This window comes from Hemitrygon akajei, chromosome 6 (assembly GCF_048418815.1).
Source record: "Hemitrygon akajei chromosome 6, sHemAka1.3, whole genome shotgun sequence".
Classification (NCBI taxonomy): Eukaryota; Metazoa; Chordata; class Chondrichthyes; order Myliobatiformes; family Dasyatidae; genus Hemitrygon; species Hemitrygon akajei.
In genome coordinates, this window is record NC_133129.1 from 5374842 (window position 1) to 5400653 (window position 25812).

At 46.8% G+C, this 25812-nt stretch overlaps 1 protein-coding gene across 1 annotated transcript in view; it reads right to left on the bottom strand.

Annotated features, from left to right (window-relative positions):
- Positions 1 to 25812, bottom strand: part of c6h5orf34 (chromosome 6 C5orf34 homolog) — a 39640-nt gene that overhangs the window by 13187 nt on the left and 641 nt on the right. Inside the window, exons 2-11 of the mRNA XM_073047800.1 lie at positions 24230 to 24445; positions 22939 to 23028; positions 20404 to 21029; positions 18589 to 18690; positions 17702 to 17822; positions 13346 to 13437; positions 9219 to 9285; positions 6475 to 6663; positions 5297 to 5430; positions 4124 to 4231 (exon numbers count right to left, since the gene is read on the bottom strand). Coding sequence (XP_072903901.1) covers positions 4124 to 4231; positions 5297 to 5430; positions 6475 to 6663; positions 9219 to 9285; positions 13346 to 13437; positions 17702 to 17822; positions 18589 to 18690; positions 20404 to 21029; positions 22939 to 23028; positions 24230 to 24424 — 1724 coding nt within the window. The 5' untranslated portion in view covers positions 24425 to 24445. The remainder of the gene's footprint in view (positions 1 to 4123; positions 4232 to 5296; positions 5431 to 6474; positions 6664 to 9218; positions 9286 to 13345; positions 13438 to 17701; positions 17823 to 18588; positions 18691 to 20403; positions 21030 to 22938; positions 23029 to 24229; positions 24446 to 25812) is intronic.

Genomic DNA, 25812 nt, shown 5'->3' on the forward strand with positions numbered 1-25812 from the left:
GAGACAGAAGACATACAGACAGACAGAATGGGTGAGGGTGGAGAAAGGGTCAAGGACGGTGGGAGATGAAGTCAAGAAGTCTTGTTAATAGGATTAATATTAAATGAAAATATTTATGAAGCAAAATTAAACCAATGAAAATTAATATTAATCATAACTATCAAGTATAAAGTAACAATCAATAACAAAGTTTCACCTGAGGCATTCAGCCAGAGGACGTGGCTGGGCTGGGTACAACTTTATTTATTTTATTTAGAGATTCAGCGGGGAACAGGACCTTCGGCTCAGCGAGCTGCACTGTCCAGCAACCCACCAACCCTTTGGACTGCGGGAGGGAACCGGAGCACCCAGAGGAAGCACGTGCGATCATGGGGAGGACACACGAACTCCTTACAGATGGTGCCAGAAATGAACTCTGAACTCCAGTGCCCTGAGCTGTAATAGCATTGTGAGAACTGCCAAGCTACAGTGGCAGGATTGTGACATTTAAGAGGCATTTGGATTGGTACATGGCTTGGGTGGTTATGAGGTGAATGTGGGCAACTGGGACGAGCAAAGAAGATGCTGTGGTCAGCATGGACCAGTTTCAGAATCAGGATCAGGTTTATTGTACTGACACTGATGGCGGTATTGTTTTACAGCACCAGCAATAATGACCGGGGTGTGGTGGCCCGCACACACGGGACTTGAACCACCATTGCGAGCCGCGGACAGACACGCAGTAGCGCGTTTGGAACTACCCGCTCAGGGCGGACCTTCCGGGGACAGTCTGACATCATGTCCGCCCCGCGGGTCGCAGAGGCCCATGGGAGGGGAGATTTAAGTGCGCAATTTTGAATCAGTAAAGGCATTCTGAGTTCAGCTCTCTCTGCCTCAGTGTGTTTCTTTAGTAGCACATTACGCACGACTACACTGGTGACCCCAACGTTCCAGATGGCATCTGGAGCTGGTGACTCAGCAACCAGCCATGAGTTCGGGCAACTCGCACAGCGCGGTCTCTCTGAAGCTCCCGACTTTCTGGGCCACTCAGCTCCACGTTTGGTTCGAGCAGGCTGAGGCCCAGTTCAATATCAGAGACATTACAGCTGACGCCATGTGGTACTACTACGTGGTCAGCACGCTCAACCAGGAGACAGCAGGCCGGATCATCTACTTCCTACGCCAGCCACCAACGGAGGACAGGTACACTAAGCTTAAGGCACTCCTGCACACAGCAACCATCTTCTCAAAAATCAACCTGGTCAGGGGATACCATCAGATCCCAGTGCACCCCAACGACGTGCCCACGACAGTCCTCATCACCCCGTTCGGCTTGTTCAAATTCCTGAGGATGCCTTTCAGTCTTAAGAATGCAGCCCAAACTTTCCAAAGGCTCATGGACTCGGTGGGACACGGCCTGGATTTCGTTTTCATTTACTTGGACGGTATCCTGGTGGCCAGCAGTTCGCACCAAGAGCACGTGGCACATTTGTGCCAGCTCTGCCAATGCCTGAGCGACCACAGACTGGCAATCAATTTGGCGAAGTGCCAGTTCGGGCTGACGGAGATCAACTTCTTGGGCCACAGAGTCAACCGACATGGCCATCCGCCAGTTCCCCAAGCCCAGCACGGTCAAGGGCCTGCAGGAGTTCGTAGGGATGGTCAACCTTTATCATCGGTTCGTGCCGGCGGTAGCACGCATCATGAGACGCTTGTTCAGCCAGATGGCCCGCAAGGCCAAAGAAGTGGCATGGGACGCGGAGTCCACGGAGGCGTTCGAGCAGACCAAGGAGGCGCTGGCAAAGACGGTCCTCCTAGTGCACCCGAGAGTCAATGTACCCAAGGCACTCACAGTCGCGCTTCCGGCACGGCAGTTGGCGGAGTCCTGGAGCAGCTCGTCGAGGACCAGTGGCGACCACTCGCTTTCTTCAGCCGGCACCAGAGGTGAAGTACAGCGCCTTCGACAGAGTTGCTAGCACTCTACCTGTCTGTACGGCATTTCCGGTACTTCCTCTAGGGAAGGGAGTTCACCGTGTGTACGGACCACAAGCTCCTCACCTTCGCACTGGCCAAGGTATCGGACCCATGGTTGGCTCGGCAGCAGAGGCACCCGTCCTTTATTTCAGAATTCACCACGGACGTCCGCCACATCGCAGGGAAGAACAACGTTGTCGCCGACACACTTTCTCGCCCCTGCCTCCACTCAGTAGGCATATCGTCCTCAGGAATAGACTACGCAGCACTGGCGGAAGCACAACGGTCGGACACCGAGATCCCGGCTTACCGCACCGCCATTTCGGGGCTCCAGTTGAGGATGTCTCCACTAGCCCAGCAGCAGATCGACTCCTGTGCGATGTGTCTACCGGCCAACTCCAACCCATGGTACCAGTGGCATGGTGGCGCCGGGTGCTCGACACGCTGCACAACCTGGCCCACCCGTCAATCCGGACGTCCATCAAGCTGGTAGTGGACAGATTCATCTGGCACGGTTTGCACAAACAGGTCGGACACTGGGCCAGGACCTGCATACACTGCGAGACCGCCAAAGTCCAGCGGCACGTGAAGGCTCCCCTCCAGCAGTTCCAGCCGACACACAGGAGGTTCCAACACATCCATGTGGACATCATTGGCCCCCTGCCAGTCTCCCGGGGTGTCAGGTAAATCTTTACCATGGTAAACAGGTACACCAGATGGCCGGAAACCGTACCGCTGGCAGACACGTCCACTGAGTCCTGCGCCAGGACGCTCATCGCAAACTGGATTGCCAGGTTTGGCCTCCCAATGGACATCACCTCTGACAGAGGGGCGCAGTTCACGTCTGGTTTGTGGACAACTCTGGCACAGCTCCTGGGCACCCAGCTGCATCACACCACAGTGTACCATCCCCAGTCCAACGGTTTGGTAGAGCAATTCCACCAGCATCTCGTCGGCCCTGATGCCATGCCTCAGGGGCCCCAACTGGACAGATGAGCTTCCCTGGGTCCTACTAGGCATCCGCACAGCCCCCAAGGAGGACCTGGGCACCTCGGCGGAATTGGTCTATGGCACCCACTGACGGTCCCAGGCGAGTTCGTACCAGAGGCCCGAGGTTCGGATGAAACTCCAGCAGCAGTGCTAAAGAGGCTGCGGGACAAGGTAGGGACCTTGGCACTGGTCCCGACCTCCAGGCATGGTCCCACGCCATCCTTCACCCCTAAAGACCTCCGAGACTGTGAGTATGTTTTTATTCACAGGGGCATGCACAGGTCACCTCTACAGCGGCCATACGAGGGACCCTTCAAGGTGATCCTGCACAACGGAACCACGTGTGTAGTGGAGATGGGTGGCCGGGAAGAGACTTTTACAGTGGACCGCCTCAAACCGGCGCACTTGAACATTGAGCAACCAGTGAGGGTACCCGAACCGCACTGGCATGGCCGGCCACCCAGGCAAGCCACACAGACTGGGGGATCCATTCCCCGATGGACGTTTCTGGAGGGTGGGTGTGGCAGCCCGCACACACGGGACTCAAACCGCCATCGGGAGCCGCGGGCAGACACACGGTAGCGCGTTTGGAACTACCTGCTCGGGGCGGACCTTCCGGGTACAGTCTGATGTCCGTCCGCCCCGCAGGTCGCAGAGGCCCATGGGAGGGGAGATTTAAGCACGTGATTTTGAATCAGTAAAGGCATTCTGAGTTCAGCTCTCTCTGCCTCCGTGTGTTTCTTTAGTAGCGCGTTGCGCGCAACTACAGGGGATCAATTCCCACTCGTCTGGCAGAAGCTTTTACTTTCTCCCCTTAACTTTGTGGGTTTCCTCCAGACATTCCAAAGACGTACAGGTTTAAGTGAGCAAGCTGTGGGCATGAAGCTCGGTGACACTCGCAGGCTGCCCCCAGCACATCCTTGTGCTTCAGCAGCAGTACCATGCAAGACGTGAAAATTACTATTTTGCGACAGGTAGACAGACAAACAAACAAATAATGCCAAGTAAGGTTGGACAGAGAGGCCTGCCTCCGTGACTCTATACAGTGGTGGATCCAGAAATTTGGCAGAGCAAGGAGAGACACGCCTCAGTTAACGGTCATGGTTACAGACTAAGACAAGGTATATTTGGAGCAGAGGTCTCTTACAGTCATGTGAAGAACATGGAACAATCACCTCACCAATTGTGATGCTGCCCACACGCCTGTAGTTTGGGCTCGTCCAAGGATTTCCTCTGCTGTGGGTTGTCACTCAGATATCGACACCAGTCAGCTGCAGCAGCAACGTATCTACACTGGCAGGAGAGAAAGCTATCACTCACATGCCCACTACCGTCAATTTCCCCTCTAAACACACAAGGTGATAAGAGGCATTTTCCGAGGCAGAAATGGTTAATACAAGGGGGAGCATAACTTTAAGGTGATTGGAGGAAAATATGGGGGGGGGGGGGGGGAGAAATGAGTGATGTATGTTTTTTTTTAATATAGAGAGTGGTGCCTGGAATGCTCTGTCAGGGGTGGTGGCAGAGGCAGAAGCGTTATGGACATTTAAGACACTCTTAGGCACATCAATGAAAGAAAAATGGAGGGCTATGGGGAAAGGTTAAATTGATTTTTAGAGTAGGTTGAAGGATTGGCACAATATCATAGGCCAAAGGGCCTTTACTATACTGTAGTGTTCTGTGTTAGGCACAAGAATACTGTGCTGTAGTGTTCTGTGTAAAGTGTTTTCTTCGCACGTTGATACTTGTAGTTCCAAGAATCTGGGAAAATTCTGGGGAGGGCCTTAGTCCAGCAGCTCAGTATGGCATTTTAGTAACCGATCCCAGGGTGTGAGTACCAAGGTATTTATTGCCCACCCTTTGAGAAGTTTAGGTTAAGCCACGTCCTTGAACTGCTGCAGTCCTTCTGGTGAGAGCTCTCTGCAGAGCTGTGGGCTAGATATAGAGCCAGCTACACAGGCAGTCTCCAAGTTACACACGGATGTGTTCTTGAGAATTGATTGCAACTAACTTTTCACATTTCACTGGATGTTTCCATTTTTCATGTGACAAATAAATTTGATCTTTATCTTAAACATGAGATGATGGAAATCTTGAGGGGCACACAAAAAGCGAGAGGAACTCAGCATCTATAAAGGGGAATAAAGAGTCAACGTTTCACATTTCACTGGATGGTTCAATCCTTCAATGTAAATGTGACAAATAAAGCTAATTTTTATCTTTATATTTAAATCAGCAGGCTTGAGGTCTCAAGTGACCAACAAGCACTCCTCCTTTGTGTGTTTTCAGTAGTGGGACATGGGGGGAGGCGAAATGAGACATGTGCACATGATATAGAAGTACTGGTTCCCACCTCTCATAGCTTCCAGCAGAATGCAATTGCACCACTCGGGAGGATCCATCTGGGAACAGTAACTGGAACCAACCAGGCTTCATGTCTGTTTCTGGTTCACTTAACACCACAGGCAAGATCAAGGGATTCCACTGCTGAAAAGTAAAATCGAAGACTCACATTATTGCAAGCACTGAAGAAGCAGATTCGATGATCAGAATCAGGTTTAATATCGCTGAAGTATGTTACAAAATCTGTTGCAACGTGGCAGCAGTGCGTTGCAATAAATAATGTGTTAATAAAACTATAAATTACAATGATGTATATATTAAGAATTAAATTACATAAGTAGTGCAAAATGAGAGAAGAGTAGTGAAGTAGTGTTCATGGGTTCAATGTTCTTTCAGAAATCTGATGGCAGAAGGGAAGAAGCTGTTGAGTGTTTGTCTTTGTGTTCCCAATACCTCCTGGATGCCGGGCAGGTTGATACCCATGATGGAGCCGGACCAGTCTGAAACTTTCTGCAGCCTTTTCTGAACCTGCGCAGTCACCCCTCCACAGCCAGTCAGAATGCTCTCCACGGTACATCAGTAGAAATTTGCAAGTGTCTTTGGTGACATACTAACTCTCCTCAAACTCCCAATGAAATATAGCAGCTGGCATGCCTTCTTTGTCACTGCATCAATACTGGGTCCAGGAAAGATCCTCAGAGATATTGACACCCAGGAACTTGAAACAGCCTTCCCTTTCCACTCCTGGTCCCTTGGTGAAGACTGGCATGTGCACCTTCTTCTTTAGCCCTTTACCTCTTCCACTTTCTCACTTCATCCTTCCTCTCACCCACCTACCTGGTCTCACCTATCACCTGCCAGCTTGTACTCCTTCCCGTTCCCCCCGTCCCCCACCTTCTTATTGGGGGCTGCTCCTCCCTTCCTTTCCAGTTTCAGCCCAAAACATCGACTCTTTATTCCCTTCCACAGATGCTGCCTGACCCACTGAGTTCCTCTTTTGGTTGTGTGACTCACTATTTTGCTCTTTTTGCACTATTTTATAATCTTAATACAATTAATAGTAATCATTTATTACTAGTTTATGTATTGCACTGTACTGCTGCCACAAGACAACGAATCTCACAAAGTACCGTACGTGATAGTAAACCTGATTCTCTGACACTCCACCAGCTGCGCTGACAAACTGACCGAAGACGAGGCCTGCTCCTTTCGCCTGTGCTGTGACCCAGAGTCCCAGGACGTGTTCAGTCTCACACCGTTGCAGAAACTGATGTGGACGCGTCCATCGGAGAATGCCAGAAATCTTCCAACATTCTCAATCACTTTCTCAGTGAGAACAAGTGGGAGCTGGTTAGAACGTCCTGGCTGGAACTCCTCCTGCAAAGAGAGACAGGAAATTCATTATCTACAGACTCCTCAAAGTAGAGAGCAGAGGCATTGGTGAGCTTTCCTGACTCTGGGATCATGAGAGGTTGTGCAAGATGTGCACTCCCAGGAGTTTGAAACTGCTCACAGTTTCCACTGCTGTGCCACACCACTCCTGCACCCCACTACTTTATCACTTCCTGCCAGTCACCTTGTGCCTAGTCTCACTTTACAGTCATGCAAGCAATGTTACAGTATTTATTTATATTTATTGTGGGTTTTTTTGGTGTTGCACTGGAACTTGAGTAACAATTATTTCATTCTCCTTTACGCTTGTATACTGGAAATGACATTAAACTATCTTGAACTCTGTGAGTCCAATTCTACAGGGACCCGGGCATCCTTCCCCAACCTACAGGGACCCGGGCATCCTTCCCCAACCTACAGGGACCCGGGTATTCTTCCCCAACCTACAGGGACCCGGGCATCCTTCCCCAACCTACAGGGACCCGGGTATTCTTCCCCAACCTACAGGGACCCGGGCATCCTTCCCCAACCTACAGGGACCCGGGCATCCTTCCCCAACCTACAGGGACCCGGGCATCCTTCCCCAACCTACAGGGACCCGGGCATCCTTCCCCAACCTACAGGGACCCGGGTATTCTTCCCCAACCTACAGGGACCCGGGCATCCTTCCCCAACCTACAGGGACCCGGGCATCCTTCCCCAACCTACAGGGACCCGGGCATCCTTCCCCAACCTACAGGGACCCGGGCATCCTTCTCCAACCTACAGGGACCCGGGCATTCTTCCCCAACCTACAGGGACCCGGGCATCCTTCCCCAACCTACAGGGACCCGGGCATCCTTCCCCAACCTACAGGGACCCGGGCATCCTTCCCCAACCTACAGGGACCCGGGCATCCTTCCCCAACCTACAGGGACCCGGGCATCCTTCCCCAACCTACAGGGACCCGGGCATCCTTCCCCAACCTACAGGGACCCGGGCATCCTTCCCCAACCTACAGGGACCCGGGTATTCTTCCCCAACCTACAGGGACCCGGGCATCCTTCCCCAACCTACAGGGACCCGGGCATCCTTCCCCAACCTACAGGGACCCGGGCATCCTTCCCCAACCTACAGGGACCCGGGCATCCATCCCCAACCTACAGGGACCCGGGCATCCTTCCCCAACCTACAGGGACCAGGGCATCCTTCCCCAACCTACAGGGACCCGGGCATCCTTCCCCAACCTACAGGGACCCGGGCATCCTTCCCCAACCTACAGGGACCCAGGCATCCTTCCCCAACCTACAGGGACCCGGGCATCCTTCCCCAACCTACAGGGACCCAGGCATCCTTCCCCAACCTACAGGGACCAGGGCATCCTTCCCCAACCTACAGGGACCCGGGCATCCTTCCCCAACCTACAGGGACCCGGGCATCCTTCCCCAATCTACAGGGACCCAGGTACACTACCAAAAAGAGGATTTATTTAACATGATTTTATCAGACATTCACAGTAAGTCAAGGGTCAGTATATTCACCATAGTATTAGGAATTTGCTGTGGTGTGTTGGTGCAACATGCAACAAGAAACATTTTACATGGGGCACCATGTAGCGTAGTGGTTACTGCAACATTATCACAAATCAAGGGGGGGTGGGGAGAGATGGGGAAAGTGTTCCAGATTTCGGAGTTCAGTTCTGGTGCTATCTGTAAGCAGTTTGTATGTTCTCGCTGTGAACTGCATGGGTTTCCTTCCACAGTCCAAATTGATCATCGTAAATTGTCCTGTGATTAGGCTAAGGTTGTTGGGCCAGAAGGACCTATTCTGCACCCATTTCTAAATAAAAATAAACATTTGACAATTATAAAGAATAAAGAAAGATATAAAAATGAAGTTAGAGGGTAAAGTACGGATATTGAATAAAATATGTGTAAATATGCAAGTGTACTTTCACAGGAGATAATTATGGACCATTCAGCCCATCTTAATTAGCCTGACTGGAAAGACCCTCCACACTGCAATGAATGGTCACTTGGCAGACATACCCAGCAACAGAAATGAGCATCAGGAAAGGAGTGGTAGGAAGGGAAGAAAAACACGAACAGAGAAAGGACAAATCCATTAGCAGTGATTACTGGACACCAGACAGACTTTGAACCCCCCCAGAGGCCTGGAGGTGGAATGGTATGCTGCTGTCTATAGAACACCAGAAGACATACGGGCAGAATTAGGCCATTCAGCCCATCAAGTCTGCTCTACCATTCAATCATGGCTGATTTACTATCCTTGTCAACCTCATTCTCCTGTAACCTTTGACACCCTTACTCAATAAGTACCCATCAACCTTCACTTTAAATATACCCAATGACTTGGCTGTATTAACTGCTTACAGACAGCGATGGGAATCGAACCCCAATCTCACTGTGGGCTGCTGTAAAGCATTACGCTACTGTGCTGCCCCAGTTCCTCTGCCGATGCCTGGCCAGCCAGGGCCATCCTGCGTTACAGAAGAGGGTGCTCTGTCACAAGCCGAGGGCCAGGTCAGCAGGGACACTCACCGTTTGCCAGCAGCACATCCCGAGCGGTTTGAGAGACATCTTCAACTGGTTCTGGAACTGCAGCATCCTGCAAAACATGACACACAGCCGAGAAAACAGGGAAAGGTAAATGCATTCTCAATTATTACCAACGCTATTACTTCAGGGAGAACACAGCTGTGAGGACATGAAAGATTTATTTATTTAAAATATGCTTCCTCATTCCACCCCTCTCTCGCCACTCTGCATCCTCCAAACTCATTCACTGGTCACTGTAGATTCTATTTTACGTACTCAGAGACAGGCCCTTCAGGTCCAACAAGCCCACGCCACCCTATTACACCCCTGTGACTAATTAATCTACAAGCCTGTACGACTTTGCACTGTGGGAGGAAACCCACACGGTGATGGAAGAATATCCATACTCCTTACAGACAGCAGAGGGAATGAACCTGGATCTGTAATCACTAGCGTTAGCCGTTATGCTACTGCCGCCCCACCTGGTGGACTGAGGAACGGTGAGACTAAAGATGAAAGGTTAGCTTTATTTATCACATTTATATTGAAGCATACAGTGAAATTTCTTTGTGTCAACAACCAACACAGTCCGAGGACGTGCTGAGAGCAGCCTGCAAATATTTCTAGCACCAACACAACATGTCCATAATTTGCTAATCCTAACCATACATCTTTGAAATGTGGGAGAAAACTGAAGCACCGGGAGGAAACCCGTGCAGTCACAGGGCGAATGCACAAAAACCTTACAGACAGTGGCGGAAATGGACCTGGGCTGTTGGCACAGTAATAGTTACGCTAACTGCCTGCCCTACCAGACTACTCTGACAGAATTCACCCCCCCAAACCATAACCTCTGCCGGTACCGGCAATGAACAACACTCCTCCAAATCCCTTCAGAACATTTCCTTCCGTCAGAGGGTGGAGATTCTGTAAAATTCATTGCTGCAGAGAGCTGTGAAGGCCAAGTTATTGGGTATATCGGCAGTTTCACCGAGTTGGGTAATCAACGATCAAGATTTACAAGGCAGAGCTTCATGGCAGTTTCACTGAGTTGGGCAGCAACCAGTCACTGAGAGGGATTCGTTAGAAAAGGCCAATAAAAATAAGGCAAGTGCAAATGGAGCGGCCTCTGTTGTGAGTGTTTAGAGTGGTTTTCACTCATCATGCTTGGACGAGGTGAAGTATCCCGTAGGTTTCTCTCTTTTTGTTCATTTCTTGTCTGTTAGGGCAATGCAGTGTAGTGAGAATGGCTCCGGGGCAGTGTTTTGTACTGTGTGTGGAATGTGGGATCTCCAGTCTCCCGGATAAACACATCTGCACCAGGTGCACCGAGCTGCAGCTCCTGAGAGAACGTATTGAGGAACTGGAGCTGCAGCTCAATGACCTTCAACTCATTCAAAATGAGGGGGTGATAGATAGGACCTACAGGGAGGTAGTCACTCCTTGGTTGCAGGGGACAGGTAATTGGGTGACTGTCAGGAAAAGGAGGGGTAATGTACAGCCAGTGCAGAGTACACCTGTGGCTGTTCCCCTCGATAATAAGTATACAACTTGAGATACTATTGAGTGGGACAACCTGCCAGTGAGGAGTCACAGTGACCGGGTCTCTGGCACCGAATCTGGCGCTCTGGCTCAGAAGAGCAGAGAGGTGAAGAGGACTGCAGTGTTGAGAGGAGATCCCTTAGTCAGAGGAATAGTGAAGAGGTTGCGTGGGCATGATGGAAACACCCGGATGGTATGTTGCCTTGCTGGTGTCAAGGTCAGGAATGTCATGGATCATTCTGAACGGCGAGGGTCTTGGTGCATATTGGCACCAATGAAAAAGTAGACAATGTGCAGAGGATCTGAGGGAAGACTTCAGGGAGCTAGGTAGAAAGCTGTAAAACTTTCTCCAGGATAGTAATCTCTGGATTGCTGCCTGTAACACACACCAGTGAGGATAAGAACAGGATGATTTGGCAGGTGAATGTGTGATTGAGGAGATTTAAGGATCATTGGGATCTCTTCTGGGAAAAGTATGACCAATATAAAAGGGACGGGTATACCTGAACCCAAGGGGGTCCAAAATCCTTGTGAACAGGTTTGCTAGAGTTACTCAGGAGGGTTTAAACTAATTTCACAGGGGGATGGGAACCAGAGTGATACTGATGAGGATGAAGTAGTTGGTTTACAAACAAAGGCATCTGTAGTACGACTCCAAGCAAGGAGAGGCTGATGACAGGGCAAAAATTGCAGTCAACAGAATGAGTTGCAATGTAAAGGGCAGACAAAATCAAAAAAGGTGACAGTACTGGAGGAGTTACATCTGATACATGCAGTCTACTGAATAGTCGATGAAACTGTTGCAGTTACAGATTAGCACAAATTATGTTGTGGCTGAAGGAAGATTATTGCTGGGAGCTTAATGTCCAATGATACACATTGTATCGAAAGAACAGGCAAATGGGCTTTATTGGTATAAAATTAAATCAAATCATCAGAAAGAGGTGACAGAGGGTTAGAAGGTGTTGAATTGTTGTGGATAGAACTAAGGAAGTGCAAGGGTAAAAAGACCCTGATGGGAGTTGTATACAGATCCGCAAACAGTAGCAAGGATGTGGTTTACAAATTACAATGGGAGCTACAAAATGCATGCCATTTGCAATGTTACAATGATCATGGGGGATTTCAATACACAGGTAGATTGGGAAAATTAGGTTGGTGCTGGACGAAGAGGAAGAATTTCTAGACTGTCTACGAGATGGCTTTTCAGAGCAGCTTAAGGTTCAGCCCAATAGGGGATCAGCTATTCTAGATTGGGTGTGAAGATGTTTCCCCTCATGTTCCCATTAAACATTTCACCATTTACCCTAAACTATGACCTCTAGTTGTAGACCCACCCAACCACAGTGGAAAAGGCCTGCTTGCATTTACCCTATGTGCAATGAACCAGAATTGATTACAGAGAGCTTAAGGTAAAAGAATCCTTAATATTGCAAGTGATCATAATATGATTGAATTCACCTTGAAATTTGAGAAGGAGAAACCAAAGTCAGATATATCAGTGCTGCAATGGAATAAAGGGAATTACAGAGGCGTGAGAGAGGAAGGAGGTGGCCTAAATCAAATGGAAAGAACACTGGCAGGGATGACGGCAGAGCAGCAATGACTGGAATTTCTGGAAACAATTTGGAAAACACAGAATATTTACATCCCAAAGTGGAAGAAGTATTCTAAAGGCAAGGTGACACAACTGTGGCTAACAAGAGAAATCAAAACCAACACCAACATAAAAGCCAAAGAGAGGGCATTAATAGAGCAAAAATTAATGGGAAGCTAGAGGGTTGGGAAGCTTTTAAGAACAAACAGAAGGCAACTAAATAAGTCATTAAGAAGGAAAAGATGGAATGCAGGTCAGTGGGACTAGGTGAGAGTAAGCATTCGGCACAGACTAGAAGGGCCGAGATGGCAAGTTTCCGTCCTATAGTTGTTATATGTGTCATATGGTTTATATGATTGAGGGGTGACCTCTTTGAGACCTATCAAATGGTGAAAGGCCTTAACTGAGTGGATGTTGAGAGGATGTTTCCTATGGTGGGAGAGGCTAAGATTACACAGACTCAGAATTGAGGGGCATCCCTTTAGAACAGAAATGAAGAAGAATTTCTTAAGCCAGAGAGTGGTGAATCTGTGGAACTTATTGCCACAGGCAGCTGTGCAGGCCAAGCCTTTATGTATATTTAAGCCAGAGGTTGATATATTATTGATTGGTCAGGGTATGAAGGGATATGGGGAGAAGGCAGGAGACTGAGCAGTGCAGACTCGATGGGTCAGACAGCCTAATTCTGCTCCTATTTCTTATGGTCTTGTATTTAAAGTGGAGATTGATAGGTTTTTGAGTAGTCAGGGTGTCAAAGGTTATGAGGGGAAGGCAGGAGAATAGGGTTGAGAGGGAAAATAAATCTGCCATGACAAGACACGATGGGCTAAAAGCCTAATTCTGCTTCTACATCTAATGGTCTAGCAGAATGGGAAAAATCGTGGTATTTTCAATCACCTTTTCAAGGGCCATTAGGGATAGGCACTAATGTTGAACCCACAACAAAGAACACATTTTAAATTAAATAGTTTAAGTTTTGGGAGCAGAGTACCTGACTGCATGCGTGACCAAGGAACAGATGGAGTATTTGGAGCCTGGTATGTCCGGAGGAAGGCTGCTCACTCTGTACATTCTCTCTTCTCCCTGAGCCAGAAACAGAAAGGACATCCAGTGAAGCTCCTTGATGCTGCATCACGGGCAGTACAAACACACACAGAAATACAGGGAACACCTGGATTTAAATCTGATAAACCTGCAAGAGGTTTGCACAGAGTAGGCTCTTCGAGTCACAATGCCCCAGCAACCCCAAGAGTCTGAACAAACCCAACCTAATTACAGCACAACTTCAAGTTCAAAATAAACTTTTATTATCAAAGTACACATGTCACCACATACAACCCTGAGATTCATTTTCTTGTGGGAATACTCAACAAATCTAAAGAATAATAACTAAAACAGAATGAATAAAAGACCACCCACCTTGGGCATTGCGTGCAGACACAACAAAAGCAAACACAACCAAAAAAAACACCGATAATAAATATGCAATAAATATCGAGAACATGAGGTAAAGAATCCTTGAAAGTGAGTAGGAGCAGTTCAGTGATGAGGCAAATGAAGTTATTTCCCTTGGTTCAAGAGCCTGATGGTTGAGAGATAATAACTGTTCCACGACTTTTTGTAGGATTTTCTGTTTAAGGGCATTGGTGTTTCCATACCAGACTTGTAAGGTCAATATACTCTCCACTACATATCTATAGAAATTTGTCAAAGTTTTATATGTCAGGTCGAATATCCGCAAACTCCTAAGGAAGTGGGGGCGCTGCCCTGCTTTCTTCGTAATTACACTTGCATGCTGGGCCAGGACAAGTCTGCCGAAATAATAACACCCAGGAATCTAAAGTTGCTAACCCTCTCCAATGAGGAGAGGTTCATGGACCTCGGGTTTCCTTTCCTGATGTCTATAATCAGCTGCTTGGACTTGCTGATACTGAGTGGGAGGTTGTTGCTATGCTACCATTCAGACAGATTTTCAGTCTCCCTCCTACATGCTGATGCATCACCACCTGTGATTCAATCTATGACATGATGTCATCAGCAAACTTGAATATGGCACTGGAGCTCTGCTTGGCCATAATGACCAATCAACCTACAGGTGAGTGTATAAACAGCCCGATGAGGCTGTGCCGGCAGATGAGGGAGTCTGTACACAAATGAAACAGGCAAAGAGATGTCAGAGATAGAGCACATGAACAAGTCCTGCTGCACAATTACAGCCATGTGACCAATTAACCCACTAACCTGTAGGTCTGTGGAACATGGGAGGAAACTGGAGCTCCTGGGGAAAACCTACATTCTACTGAGGAGGCAGTGACTCCCTACAGAACGGAATTGAACTCTGAACTCCAGTAATAGCACCACACTAACTGTTACATGACCACGCTGCTGTTAGTATCGCACACAAAATGCTGGAGGAATTCAGCTGGTCAGGTAGCATCTATGGAGAGGAATAAAGATTTGATGCTTTGGGCTGAGACCCTTCATCAGACACGTTAGATCACTCATCAGATGAAGGGTCTTATCCAAAACATCGACCCTATTCCAGCATCTGCAGAATCTCTATGTGCTTACGTTTTGCTGTTGTTTGTATTGTCCTGCTGACAAGTTGGCCAAACCACATTGGCACCAGAGTGTGTGGTGGCACTTGCGGGCTGCCTGCAGCAGATCCTTAGGTGTGCCGGTTGGGGGGGGGGAGAGAGAGAGAGAGAGAGAGGGAGAGCGCGTGCACCCAAAACTTTTGCACAGTACTGTAATAATTTTAGGTATTGCGTTGTACTACTGCTACAAAAAAAAAGATATATGTTGAGTGATGATAAATCTGATTCTGATATGGTTCTCTATTGAGAACTGAGAGTGGGAAGGGAGCAGGGAGAGGGGAGGGAGTGGAAAGCACCAGAAAGACATTCTGTATTAATCAATAAACCAATTGTTTGGGATCTAATGACCTTGCCTGGTGTCTCAGGGCTGGGTGTGTCTGCACCCAGCCCACCCTCTGCCTCTGGCTCCCTTTCTCTGCCACCTGTCTCACACCCCCTCCGCGGCACCCCACCCTCACCATTCCCAACATCCCTCGCTTCCGCCACATTTACAAACTCACTCTCTGCTCCACATTGACAAATACAGTACTGTGCAAAAGTCTTAGACACCCTAGCTATATATATGTGCTTAAGACTTTTGCACAGTACCCTGCATAAAATAAATAAATGCATCTTAATTCTAAACCTAAAATCTAGACTCTGCCTGATTCAGAGCACTTTTATTTTTATTTCAGACTTCCTGCATCTTGCATGCGTGTCTTTAGCTTGGGCCTGTATTGAGCTGGGAGACAGTGACAAGATGTGCCCGGTGAGTCTGTGTTACAGGCAGATGAGGGAGTTTGTACACAGATGAAACAGGCAGAGAGATGTCAGAGATACAGCATGGTAACGAGTCATTATATCCACATGACTAATTAACCCACTAACCTGTACGTCTTTGCAATTCGGGAGGAAACTGGAGAACACCCACACAGTCACAGGGAGAACGTACAAACTCCTTACCAACTCCTGCGGGAACTGAAACTGTTTTGCTTTTGCCATCATGCTACCGTGCCACCCTTCACTCAAATATAATCTTAGCTATATGAGTGAATGTCACTGCACATTAACATGATTTGCCATTGAGATTATAATGATTAGTAGAACTAAACTGGTGCTATTAAAAGGACCAGAGATGGTGTGGTCCAATTATTACTGACTCTTGACTAAACTGCCCTTTCCTTCTCCCCATATTTTGAAGATTCTTGATCTGGGAGGTAATTTGAAGGTGGCAATTATTCAACTCCCATGTCTAAATAACATACATAACCTGGAGCTGCAGGGTGATGGGGACCAGATTGCCTGAACAGTTAGTGGAGAGATTGTGGAGGCAGATGTTGGTAAGATCTCAGACAAAGTCAGGAATCAAAAGGCTGAGCGTGATGAGACTAGTGTCCTGAACCGTGTATCTGGCTTGGTAGGGACTAGAAGGGCTGAAGGGCTGTACTTTACTATGATTCTATGACTACTTTCTTACAAGGTTGCCAAGATTTGGCATTTTATCAAAAACTTTGACAAACCTCTATTGCAGCATGCTGGAGAGTATATAAACTGATTGCACCATGGCCTGATACGGACACACCTATGCCCTTGGGAAAAAAATAATGGATATGGCGCAGTCTAGCACAGGTAAAGCCTTCCTCATTACTGAGCACATCCACCAAGTGTGCTGCCTCAGGAAGCAGCATCCATCAGAACCCCACCACCCAAGTCATGCTCTCTTCTCACTGCTACCATCAGGAAGGAACAGGAGCCTCAGGACCAACACCACCAGGTTCAGTAGCAGTTATCACCCCTCAACCATCAGGCTTTTCAATCAAAGATGATAACCACTCAACTTCATTTGCCCCATCACTGAACTGTTCCCACAACCTATGGACTTACTTTCAGGAACTCTTCATCTCATGCTCTTGAAGTTATTGCTTGTTTGTTTGTTTATTATTTTGTTTGTCACTATTTGTACTTGCCATGGTTTGTTCTCTTTATCACACTTATTGTTTGTTCGTTCATCTTGGGTACAGTTTTTTTTCCTATTGACTCTATTGTGTTCCTTTGTATCTAATTTGAAAGCCGACTGGAAAATGAATCTCAGGGTTGTATTTGGTGACATATATTACTTTGATAATAAATTTACTTTGAACTTTGAAATCTCGATCTACCTTCCTTTGTACTTTATCCAAGTGACCATCCCACATATGTAATACAGAGGATGTATTACACTGCCTGGCAACCACACAATGCAGACTTTCCACCAGGAGGCAATGACGAACCAGAGGTGGAATCCAAACTGGCTTTATTTTTAAACAAAAGATAAATACGTACTAGCTTTATTTGTCATATATACATTGAAACATACAGTGAAACGCATCATTTGCATTAAATTAACATGGATTTAGATAGGCAGCCCAAAAACCTCACCACACTTTTGGCACAAGTATATAGTATCCCCACAACTCACTAACCCTAACCTGTATATCTTTGAAATGAGAGAGGAAACAGGGAGAACTTACAAACTGCAATTGGTGATGGCTGGTGCTGTGACAGCATTGCACTAACCGCTATGCTACCGTGCTGCCCTTTCTATTATCCACACACTTCAGTTCCTGGCCTGGGGTTCTCCGTCTCCACCCAATCACAAACAGCACAGAGAATTAGCCCTGGGGGTCTCTGTTGCCTCACTACCAGACCAGGTCAGGCCATTAAAGCTCAGAGCCACTGGATAACCAAACAGAAAGCACGGCTTTGTTGATGGAAAATTAGAACTCATTTACCTGCTCACCAGCGCATCCTGGCCAATAATGAGTGAAGTAGCTGTTCGTGGCATCGTGGGGCTTGAGAACAGAACCGTCTCCTGGGTAAATTTCCACAGAGGTCACTGACCCAGCAATAACCCTGAAGAAGAACCAGAAATTTGAACAGACTGACACCTGGAAGTCACAAGCATCACTGACAGTATCTCAGTGCTTAAGCAGCAACCTGAACTTTGAACTGGTAATCTAGAGATACAAGTTCAAATCCCACCTTGGCAGTTGGGAAATTGACAATCAAGTAATTTTTAAATTTTATTATTTTAATCTACTTTTTTTTTTAAATTTAGAGATACAGCGCAGTAACAGACCCTTCCAGCCTAACAAGCCCATGAAGCCCAATTACACCTATGTGACCAATTAAACTACTAATTTGAATGTCTTTGGAATGCGCGAGGAAACCAGAGAACCCGGTCACGAGGAGACTCTTCAGAGATTTTCTGTTTACTACAAATCAGCCTGATGAAATAGTTTCCTTCTGGCCACACTTGTGTGGCCTCCTCCTGCTTGACTGGCATCCCACAGAGCCACTTAAACATCCATTCCACCACAATAGATTTCAGATTTATTTATCGCATGCACATCAAAACATACTGTAAAATGAAATGCGCCGTTTGCGTTAACAACCAACACACTCAAGGATGTGCCTGCAACTGTCACCACATGTTCTAATGTCAACATAAAAAGCCACAATGCTTGGCAGAACAATACAGAATACAACAAAACAATAGCAGAACAGGTCCCATTCTACCCTCACACACAGATCTCCAACTCTAACACTCAATATACCCCACTGAAGTGGAAACAGCCCTGTTAATGCAGCATCATTTCAAGTCCCTAGTGGCTCTTACCTGTAGACCACCCCTTGGTACCAAATCATTTTCACTGGCTCTGAACACAGGCAGCTCTCCAGGTCCAGCACTCTTGGATTCAGCACATTTCTATATCGCCACCTGGGAGCAGAAACAGCAGTCACTACTGACCGGCATCGTTAATCAACAGCAAGCAAAGGGAATTGCATCACTATCACTATTATGATAGTCTAAATACCAAGGAGCTTTCTAAAAATGCTCTGCATAGTTAATGTTTTTCTTACCTCTTCATTAATTGTAGTCTGACAACTTAGAGAGACGGTGTCGTCGCCGATAGTAAAATAACTGGACACTGAACGCACACCTCAACTCAAACATACTTTACTTGTGCATTGAGATCAGCATGGCCCCTGTCACCCACACGGTTCTGAATTCAGAACAGCAAAATGCCACTTTTATGCACAATTAACTAGGAGTTACAGATACTGACCATTTGGTAAACTCTGTATGTTTGAATTCCTTATTTGCAAGCTCAATCACCTTTGACAATACAGGTGTTAAAATCAATAGAAACTACAAGCTGACAACTAATGATACTTTGAAGTTAGTAAAGCAACTGTTTCTTGCCTGAGCTGTCTGTACTCTCTGTGCCTGGATATTATGGTAACCCTTGCCTTACCACAACTTTGACTATGGTAGGCTGCAGTCCACATGATACTGAAGCTGGTAACAGTATCCAGACTGGTTTTAACATGGCTAGGTATGGCAATTAGACAATAGCACATGTAGGCATTTCAATATCCAGCCATTCCAACAACACAAGAGGCACAACCTGGTCCATCATGGGCACATGCCTCTCCACCTCTGACAGCATCTACATGAGATGCTACCTCAAGAAGATGTGTGGAAGAAAACCAGCAACTGGCCCACACCAATCTCTTGCTGTTACTGCCGTGCAGGAGGTACAGAAGCCTGAAGTTCCACACCACCATATTCAGGAACTGCTCGACTATCATAGACGTGTCTTTGATTGCATCTTTGTTTTGATTTTGCACTTCAGTCTTGCTTTTGCAGTCTTTTCTTCTCTCATCCCTCTATATAATAATTTTATGTATATTTTATGTTCTGTATGTTATCTTTACCCCCTCACTCCAACACTGAACTGATTCCACAACCTATGGACTCACTTTCAAGGACTCTTCATCTCATGTCCTCGATATTTATTATTATTAATTTTTGTATTTGCACAGTTTGTTGCCTTTTGCACTTTACCTGTTTGTCCGTCCTGTTGGGTGCGGTCTTTCTTTGATTCTATTGCGTTTCTTGGATTTACTGTGTATGCCCGCAAGGAAACACATCTCACTGTTGTTTGTGGTGACATATATGTATGAGCAGCCGGTGCATATCACAACTGGTTGTGCAACCACTGACACCAGGCAGACATTCTCTAATATGTTGGTAATGGCTGGGGTCACCCATCTTGTAAAGACACTGCCCAGAAGATGGCAATGGCAAACAGCTACATAAAAATTTGCCAAGAACAAACATGGTCATTGATAGACCATGATTGCCCACATCATACGACACAGCACATCATGATGATGATGATGATATCTACTTTAACAATAAATTTACTTTGAACTTTGTACCTGTCTACGACGCTGTTGCAAACGAGTTTTTCATTGTACCTGTGACACAATGTACCTATGCACAGGACAATAAACTCGACTTGAGAGAGAGCATGCACCACCCTTGAGAAATAAAGATATACTGTGCCTCTGCCCCCAAATGCTTACAGCCCCTTACAGAGAGGGTGTGGTAAACAACCCCTGATCAAGTGCTAAGAGAACCTACCTGTGAAGATGTGGGGCTGGGCAGTTAAGGGGCAGTGAACCTCGAAGGACAGTTGTCACTTCTGGCACTGCAGCAGGCACCAGTGTGCCAGGACTGCCCGTGTGGTCACCCATCCCACTTGGGTCTGGTGATTTATCCTGCTGGCGATTATAGTGAAGTGCCAGATGCAGAGGGTGCCGCCACTCTGGTGGGCACCAGGACACAGTGTGGTGCTGAACCACCCAGGTGTACTGGTACATGTACTTGGAATGGATCCGTGTTGGCCCTCTGCCCTTGAGGTGTGAACCACGAGGACCAGTGGCTGCTGAGGCTTCACTCTGCCGACTCTGGGCTCTTCTCTCCGAAACATTGTGCCCAGAGGTCAGTCCTACGGGCTCCACATTTTCCTGATTTTTGTAATGTTCATCGTTCTGTGCTGATTCCAGTTTAAGATGTGACTTGCTCGAGGCAGACTGGCTGACTCGTGCCAGGAAATCCACGGTGAACTCAAGCCGAGATGGAGATAAGTGGAGGAAGGCGAAACCTCCCAGAGAGCAGACTGTAACCCGACCATCACCAGCAACTGTCACCGCACCTTCATTACTGGCACCGGGCCACCTCACTTTGGAAATATCGTAGAACACATTCTGCAAAGGCGTGGGAAAAGAGCAGAAGTTTGAACATAGATTAATCAGAGGAAAAAAAACTTAAATGTACACAGCAGTTTTTAAGATCAAGTTGTCATAGGAAAGATTGTACACTCTGAGATCACTATTAATATGATAGTGGATCGTTTAACACCATAAGATCAAGGAGCTGAATAAGGCCATTCGGCCCATCACATCAGCTCCACAATTCTATCATGCCCAATTATTACCTCTCTCAATCCCACACGGGGAGCATTTAATGTCTCTAGGTCAGCGCTGTGGGGTTCAGAAGGATGATGGGGATCATTTCAAGGTTCAAATTTATTTGTCACACGTACATCAAGATACCCAGTGAACAGCGCTGCTTGTGTTAACTACCAAAACACTCAAGGATGTGCTGGGATAGCTCACAAGTGTTGCCACACATCCTGGTCCAACATAGTATGCCCATAATGCTGGGCAGAACAATGCAGAGCACAAGAAGCTACAAACAGCAGCAAAAACAAGCCCTGTTCCTCCCCACTACCCACAGACATACACAGTCCTTTAATCCCAGGACAGGCCTCAAGTTGACATGGACTGGGGCCTGCAGACTCGGTTCTGTCAACATCAACACCTCTGCTTTCATTTAAAGCCACTGAGAGACCTGGATAGAGTGGATGTGAACAGGATGTTTGCATCAATGGGAGGAACTAGGGTCTAAGGTGCAGCCTCACAATACTGGATGTCACTTCAGAGATGAGATGAGGAGCAATTTCTTCAGCCAAAGGGTGGTGAATTTGTTGCAACACAGGGCTGTGGAGGCCAAGGTCAAGGGGTGTCTTTAAGGCAAAGACTAAAAGGTTCTTAATTGGTAATAGAGTCAAGGGTTATGGGGAGGGGGAGGAGGAGGAGGAAATATTGGGTTCAAAAATAAGATCAGCCACGATTGAATGGCGAATAGATCGATGAGTTGAATGGTCTTATGGATTGCAAACACCACCCAATTTGTAAATAAGTAATTTATACCATCGGCTGCCCTGACCAGCTGCATTACCATTTGGTACAGGACTGTAAGGCATCTGATTACAAGCATTGTGAGAATTGCTGAGAGGGTCTCTCATTTGGGTCTCTTCCACCCATCAGAGAAATTTATCAAGAGCACAACCTACACAGAGCCCTTAGCATCATTGATGAACTCTTCCATCTGTCCAGCAATCTATTTAGAGCCCTACCATCAGGCAGAAGATACCACAGAAATTAGGACAAGAACTGTCAGGATGGGTAACAGGTTCTTCCTCCAGAATGTGAGACTAGTGAAATCCCTGCCACCACTCAGGTCTCATCATGTATGAAGTGGCAGTAGTGTTATACCGTTTACTTTTTAACTTGTCTCATAAATGCACCTTATTATTTGTTAATTTATTTGTGGTAACATTACTGTATGTGCTATGTATGCGAGTTATATGTACTGTATGGTGCACCTTGGTCCAGAGGAACATTGCTTCATTTGACAGTATACATGCGTACGGGTTGAATGACAATAAACTTGAACTTGAAATAATGAGCTCTCAGGAATGACACAGAGAAAATAAATTAATATTCTGTGTGCAGTCTTTATTTGTGAGATAAACTGATGAAGCCAAACGAGAAAGCCAATGTTTCTATGATTGATCTTAGGAAAAAATTACTGGCCTTATGTAACACACAATATGCTGGAGGAACTTGGCAGGTCAGGCAGCTTGTTGAGTTCCTCCAACATTTTTTATGTTGGTCTGGATTTCCAGCATCCAGAGAATCTCTTGTGTTCACGACTGGCCTTTTGTGCAATGTATTATTCTGAGCCTAGTGCAACAAGATGCTGTGCGTGTTTACTGTGTGTGGATTATGGTTCAGGGAGATTGATCATCAGAGAGGCTGCAGAACTCACCAACAGCTTGTCTGCAGTGATCAGATTTGCGGGGAGGTAAGGCCGTGAAGCAAACCGATTCCTGAATTCCAATGCATGTAGCACTTGCTCCTAAAAGAAAGACAGTTAGCACAGAATACTCAGACAATGTTTGCACCTAAAACAAAAATGGTGGAAAGTCAGCATTTACTGTGAAAGACCTAGTACACAGAAGAGGAACAGGCCATTCAGCCCACATTGTCCATGCCAAGCATCATGGCAAGTTAAACTAATTCTATTCTGCCTGCAGATGGTCCTTATCCCTGTATTCATAGTCAGGGCATAAAGGATAAAAGTTGGGATGTCAGAGTGTGATTGTACAGGAAGCTGGTGAGACTGCACTTTGAGTATTATGTTCAGTTTTGGTTGGCCTGCTGTGGGAAAGAGGTTATTAAACTGGAAAGAATGCAGAAAAGACTTACATGGATGCTGCCAGGACTGAATCATAGGGAGAGGTTGGACAGGTTAGGAACTTTATTCCTTAGTACATAGCAGACTGTGAGGTGATCTTATAGAAGTGTATAAAGTCATGAGGTGCATAGATAGGGTGAGTGCGCTCAGTTTTTCTCCAAGAGTTGGGGAATAAAGAACGAGAGGGTGTAGGTTGAAGGTGAGAGAGGTCAGTTGCTAGGGTAGTTGAGGCACGTACTGTACAATGACAACTTTGAGAGGAGATCTTATAGAAACATATAAAATTATAAAAAGGATAGGTAAGATAGAGGCAGGAAAGCTGTTTCCACTGGTAGGTCAGACTCGAACTAGGGGACATAGCCTCAAGATTTGAGGGAGTAGATTTAGGACAGAGATGAGGAACTGCTATTCCCAGAGAGTGGTGAATCTGTGGAATTCTCTGCCCAATGAAGCAGTGGAGGCTACCTCAGTAAATATATTTAAGACAAAGTTGGACAGATTTTTGCATAGCAGGGAATTAAGGGTTACAGAGAAAAGGCAAGTATGTGGAGATGAGTCCATGGCCAGATCAGCCATGATTTTGCTGAATGGTGGAGCAGGCTCGATGAGCCAGATGGCCGACTCCTGCTCCTATTTTTTATGTTCTTATGTAGATTAACATTCACAGAATGCTGGAAGAACTCAGCAGATCAGACAACAACTATGGAGGGGAATAAACTTGTCGATATTTTGGGCCAAGAGTCTTCATCCAGATTCCTGTCCAAATTTACTTTAGATGTGTTTAATTGTAAAGTGAGTTAGAGTTATTACAGTTGCTAACAGCAGTTCAAGGCTTTGCGAAATCAGGAGTTGGCTGTCCCACCTTGTAAATGCTGATGACGAATGGCGTTCGCTGCCGGACCCGGCAGCTGCTCTGCAAAGGGTGCAAGTTCTGTGTAGGACCCTTCTCAACCATAAACTCTGATCCGCATGGAGAGAGCTGCAGGCTGGAGCCATCTGTAAACCGAACTTCCACAGAGTCATCCTCGTAGGTGACCATCAGACTCACCAAGGCCATGGCAAACCAAAGGGGCGTCTGCTGGAAAATTATTCCCAACACTCATTGTTACACATTTAAAGTAAACAGTGCTTAAAAATAACATCGACAGAGACATACAGCACTAAAGCACAGAAACAGGCCCTTTGGTCCATCTTGTCCAAGCTGACCTGTGATCCTGCCTTCCATAGTCCCACACCCTGACCAGAGCCCTCCATACCCTGACCAGAGCCTTCCATACCCCTTGTATCCACGTATTTATCCAGACTTCTCTTTAATGTTCCAATGGAACCCACATCCACCACTTCTGCTGGCAGCTCGCTCCAAACTCTTACCACCCTCTGAGTGAAGAAGTTCCCACTCGTGTTCCTCTTAAACATTTTACCTTTCACCCTTAACCCATGGCCTCTAGTTCAAGCCTCACCCAAAGTCAGTGGAGAAAGCAAGCTTGCACTTACCCCATCAATATCCCTCATAACTTTGTATACCTTTATCAAAGCTCCCCTCATTGTCATATACTCCAAGGAATAAAGTCCTAACCTATTCAATCTTTCCTTACAGTTCAGGTCCTCCAGTCCCTGAAACATACTTGCAACATACGGAAAGAAAAAAATACTTGCATTATTATTGTACAAAGAACTCAGACCTTTTGAAAACAATTTTATAGACATTGAACTAATTTCTATTTTTATGAGGAGGGGCACTGTAATAGTGCAGAATCCACAGAACAGTGCAGGATTGTGGATCACCAAATGAACGTAAGAGAATATTTTTTTCCAAGTTCAAAGTACAGTTATTATCAAAGTATTTATAAATTGTACAGTCTTGAGATTCATCTGCTTACAGGCAGCCACAAAGCAAGAAACCCGAAAGAGCCCAATTAAAAAAAGAAAAACCAACACCCAATGTGCAGAGAAGAGACACAACTCATGCAAACAATAAGAACCAAACTGAGTCCATAGACCCGGAATCCAGAGCAGTCCCACAGCCTCAGTTCATCACACGGCAGGACAAGTTGCCATAAAGCTTGTAAACACAAAGCCTTAGCACCACAGAGATAGGAGTAAGTGTTGCAGCAGAGTGAGTAGAATCGGTCTGACCCTGCCTTTTCAATTTAACTGGGCCAGCATTTAAACCATCCAAACACCAGATCGCACCCCCCCACCCCCGCACGAGAACCCTGGCCCTGCCGCAGCGATAGGCTTTGGACCCACTGTCCAGCCTGAGGCCATTCTCAATCTTTCCAAATTGACTCTTTATCCCCCGGACCCCACTCACTCCTTCCCCAGGAGACACTCACCCCTTCATGCCCCCACGCACACCTCCCTCACCCCGTTCTCTATCCCCACCACCCCAGACTCCACTCACTACTGTCCCCCCACTTTCTCTTCCCCCAAGACCCCGCTCAC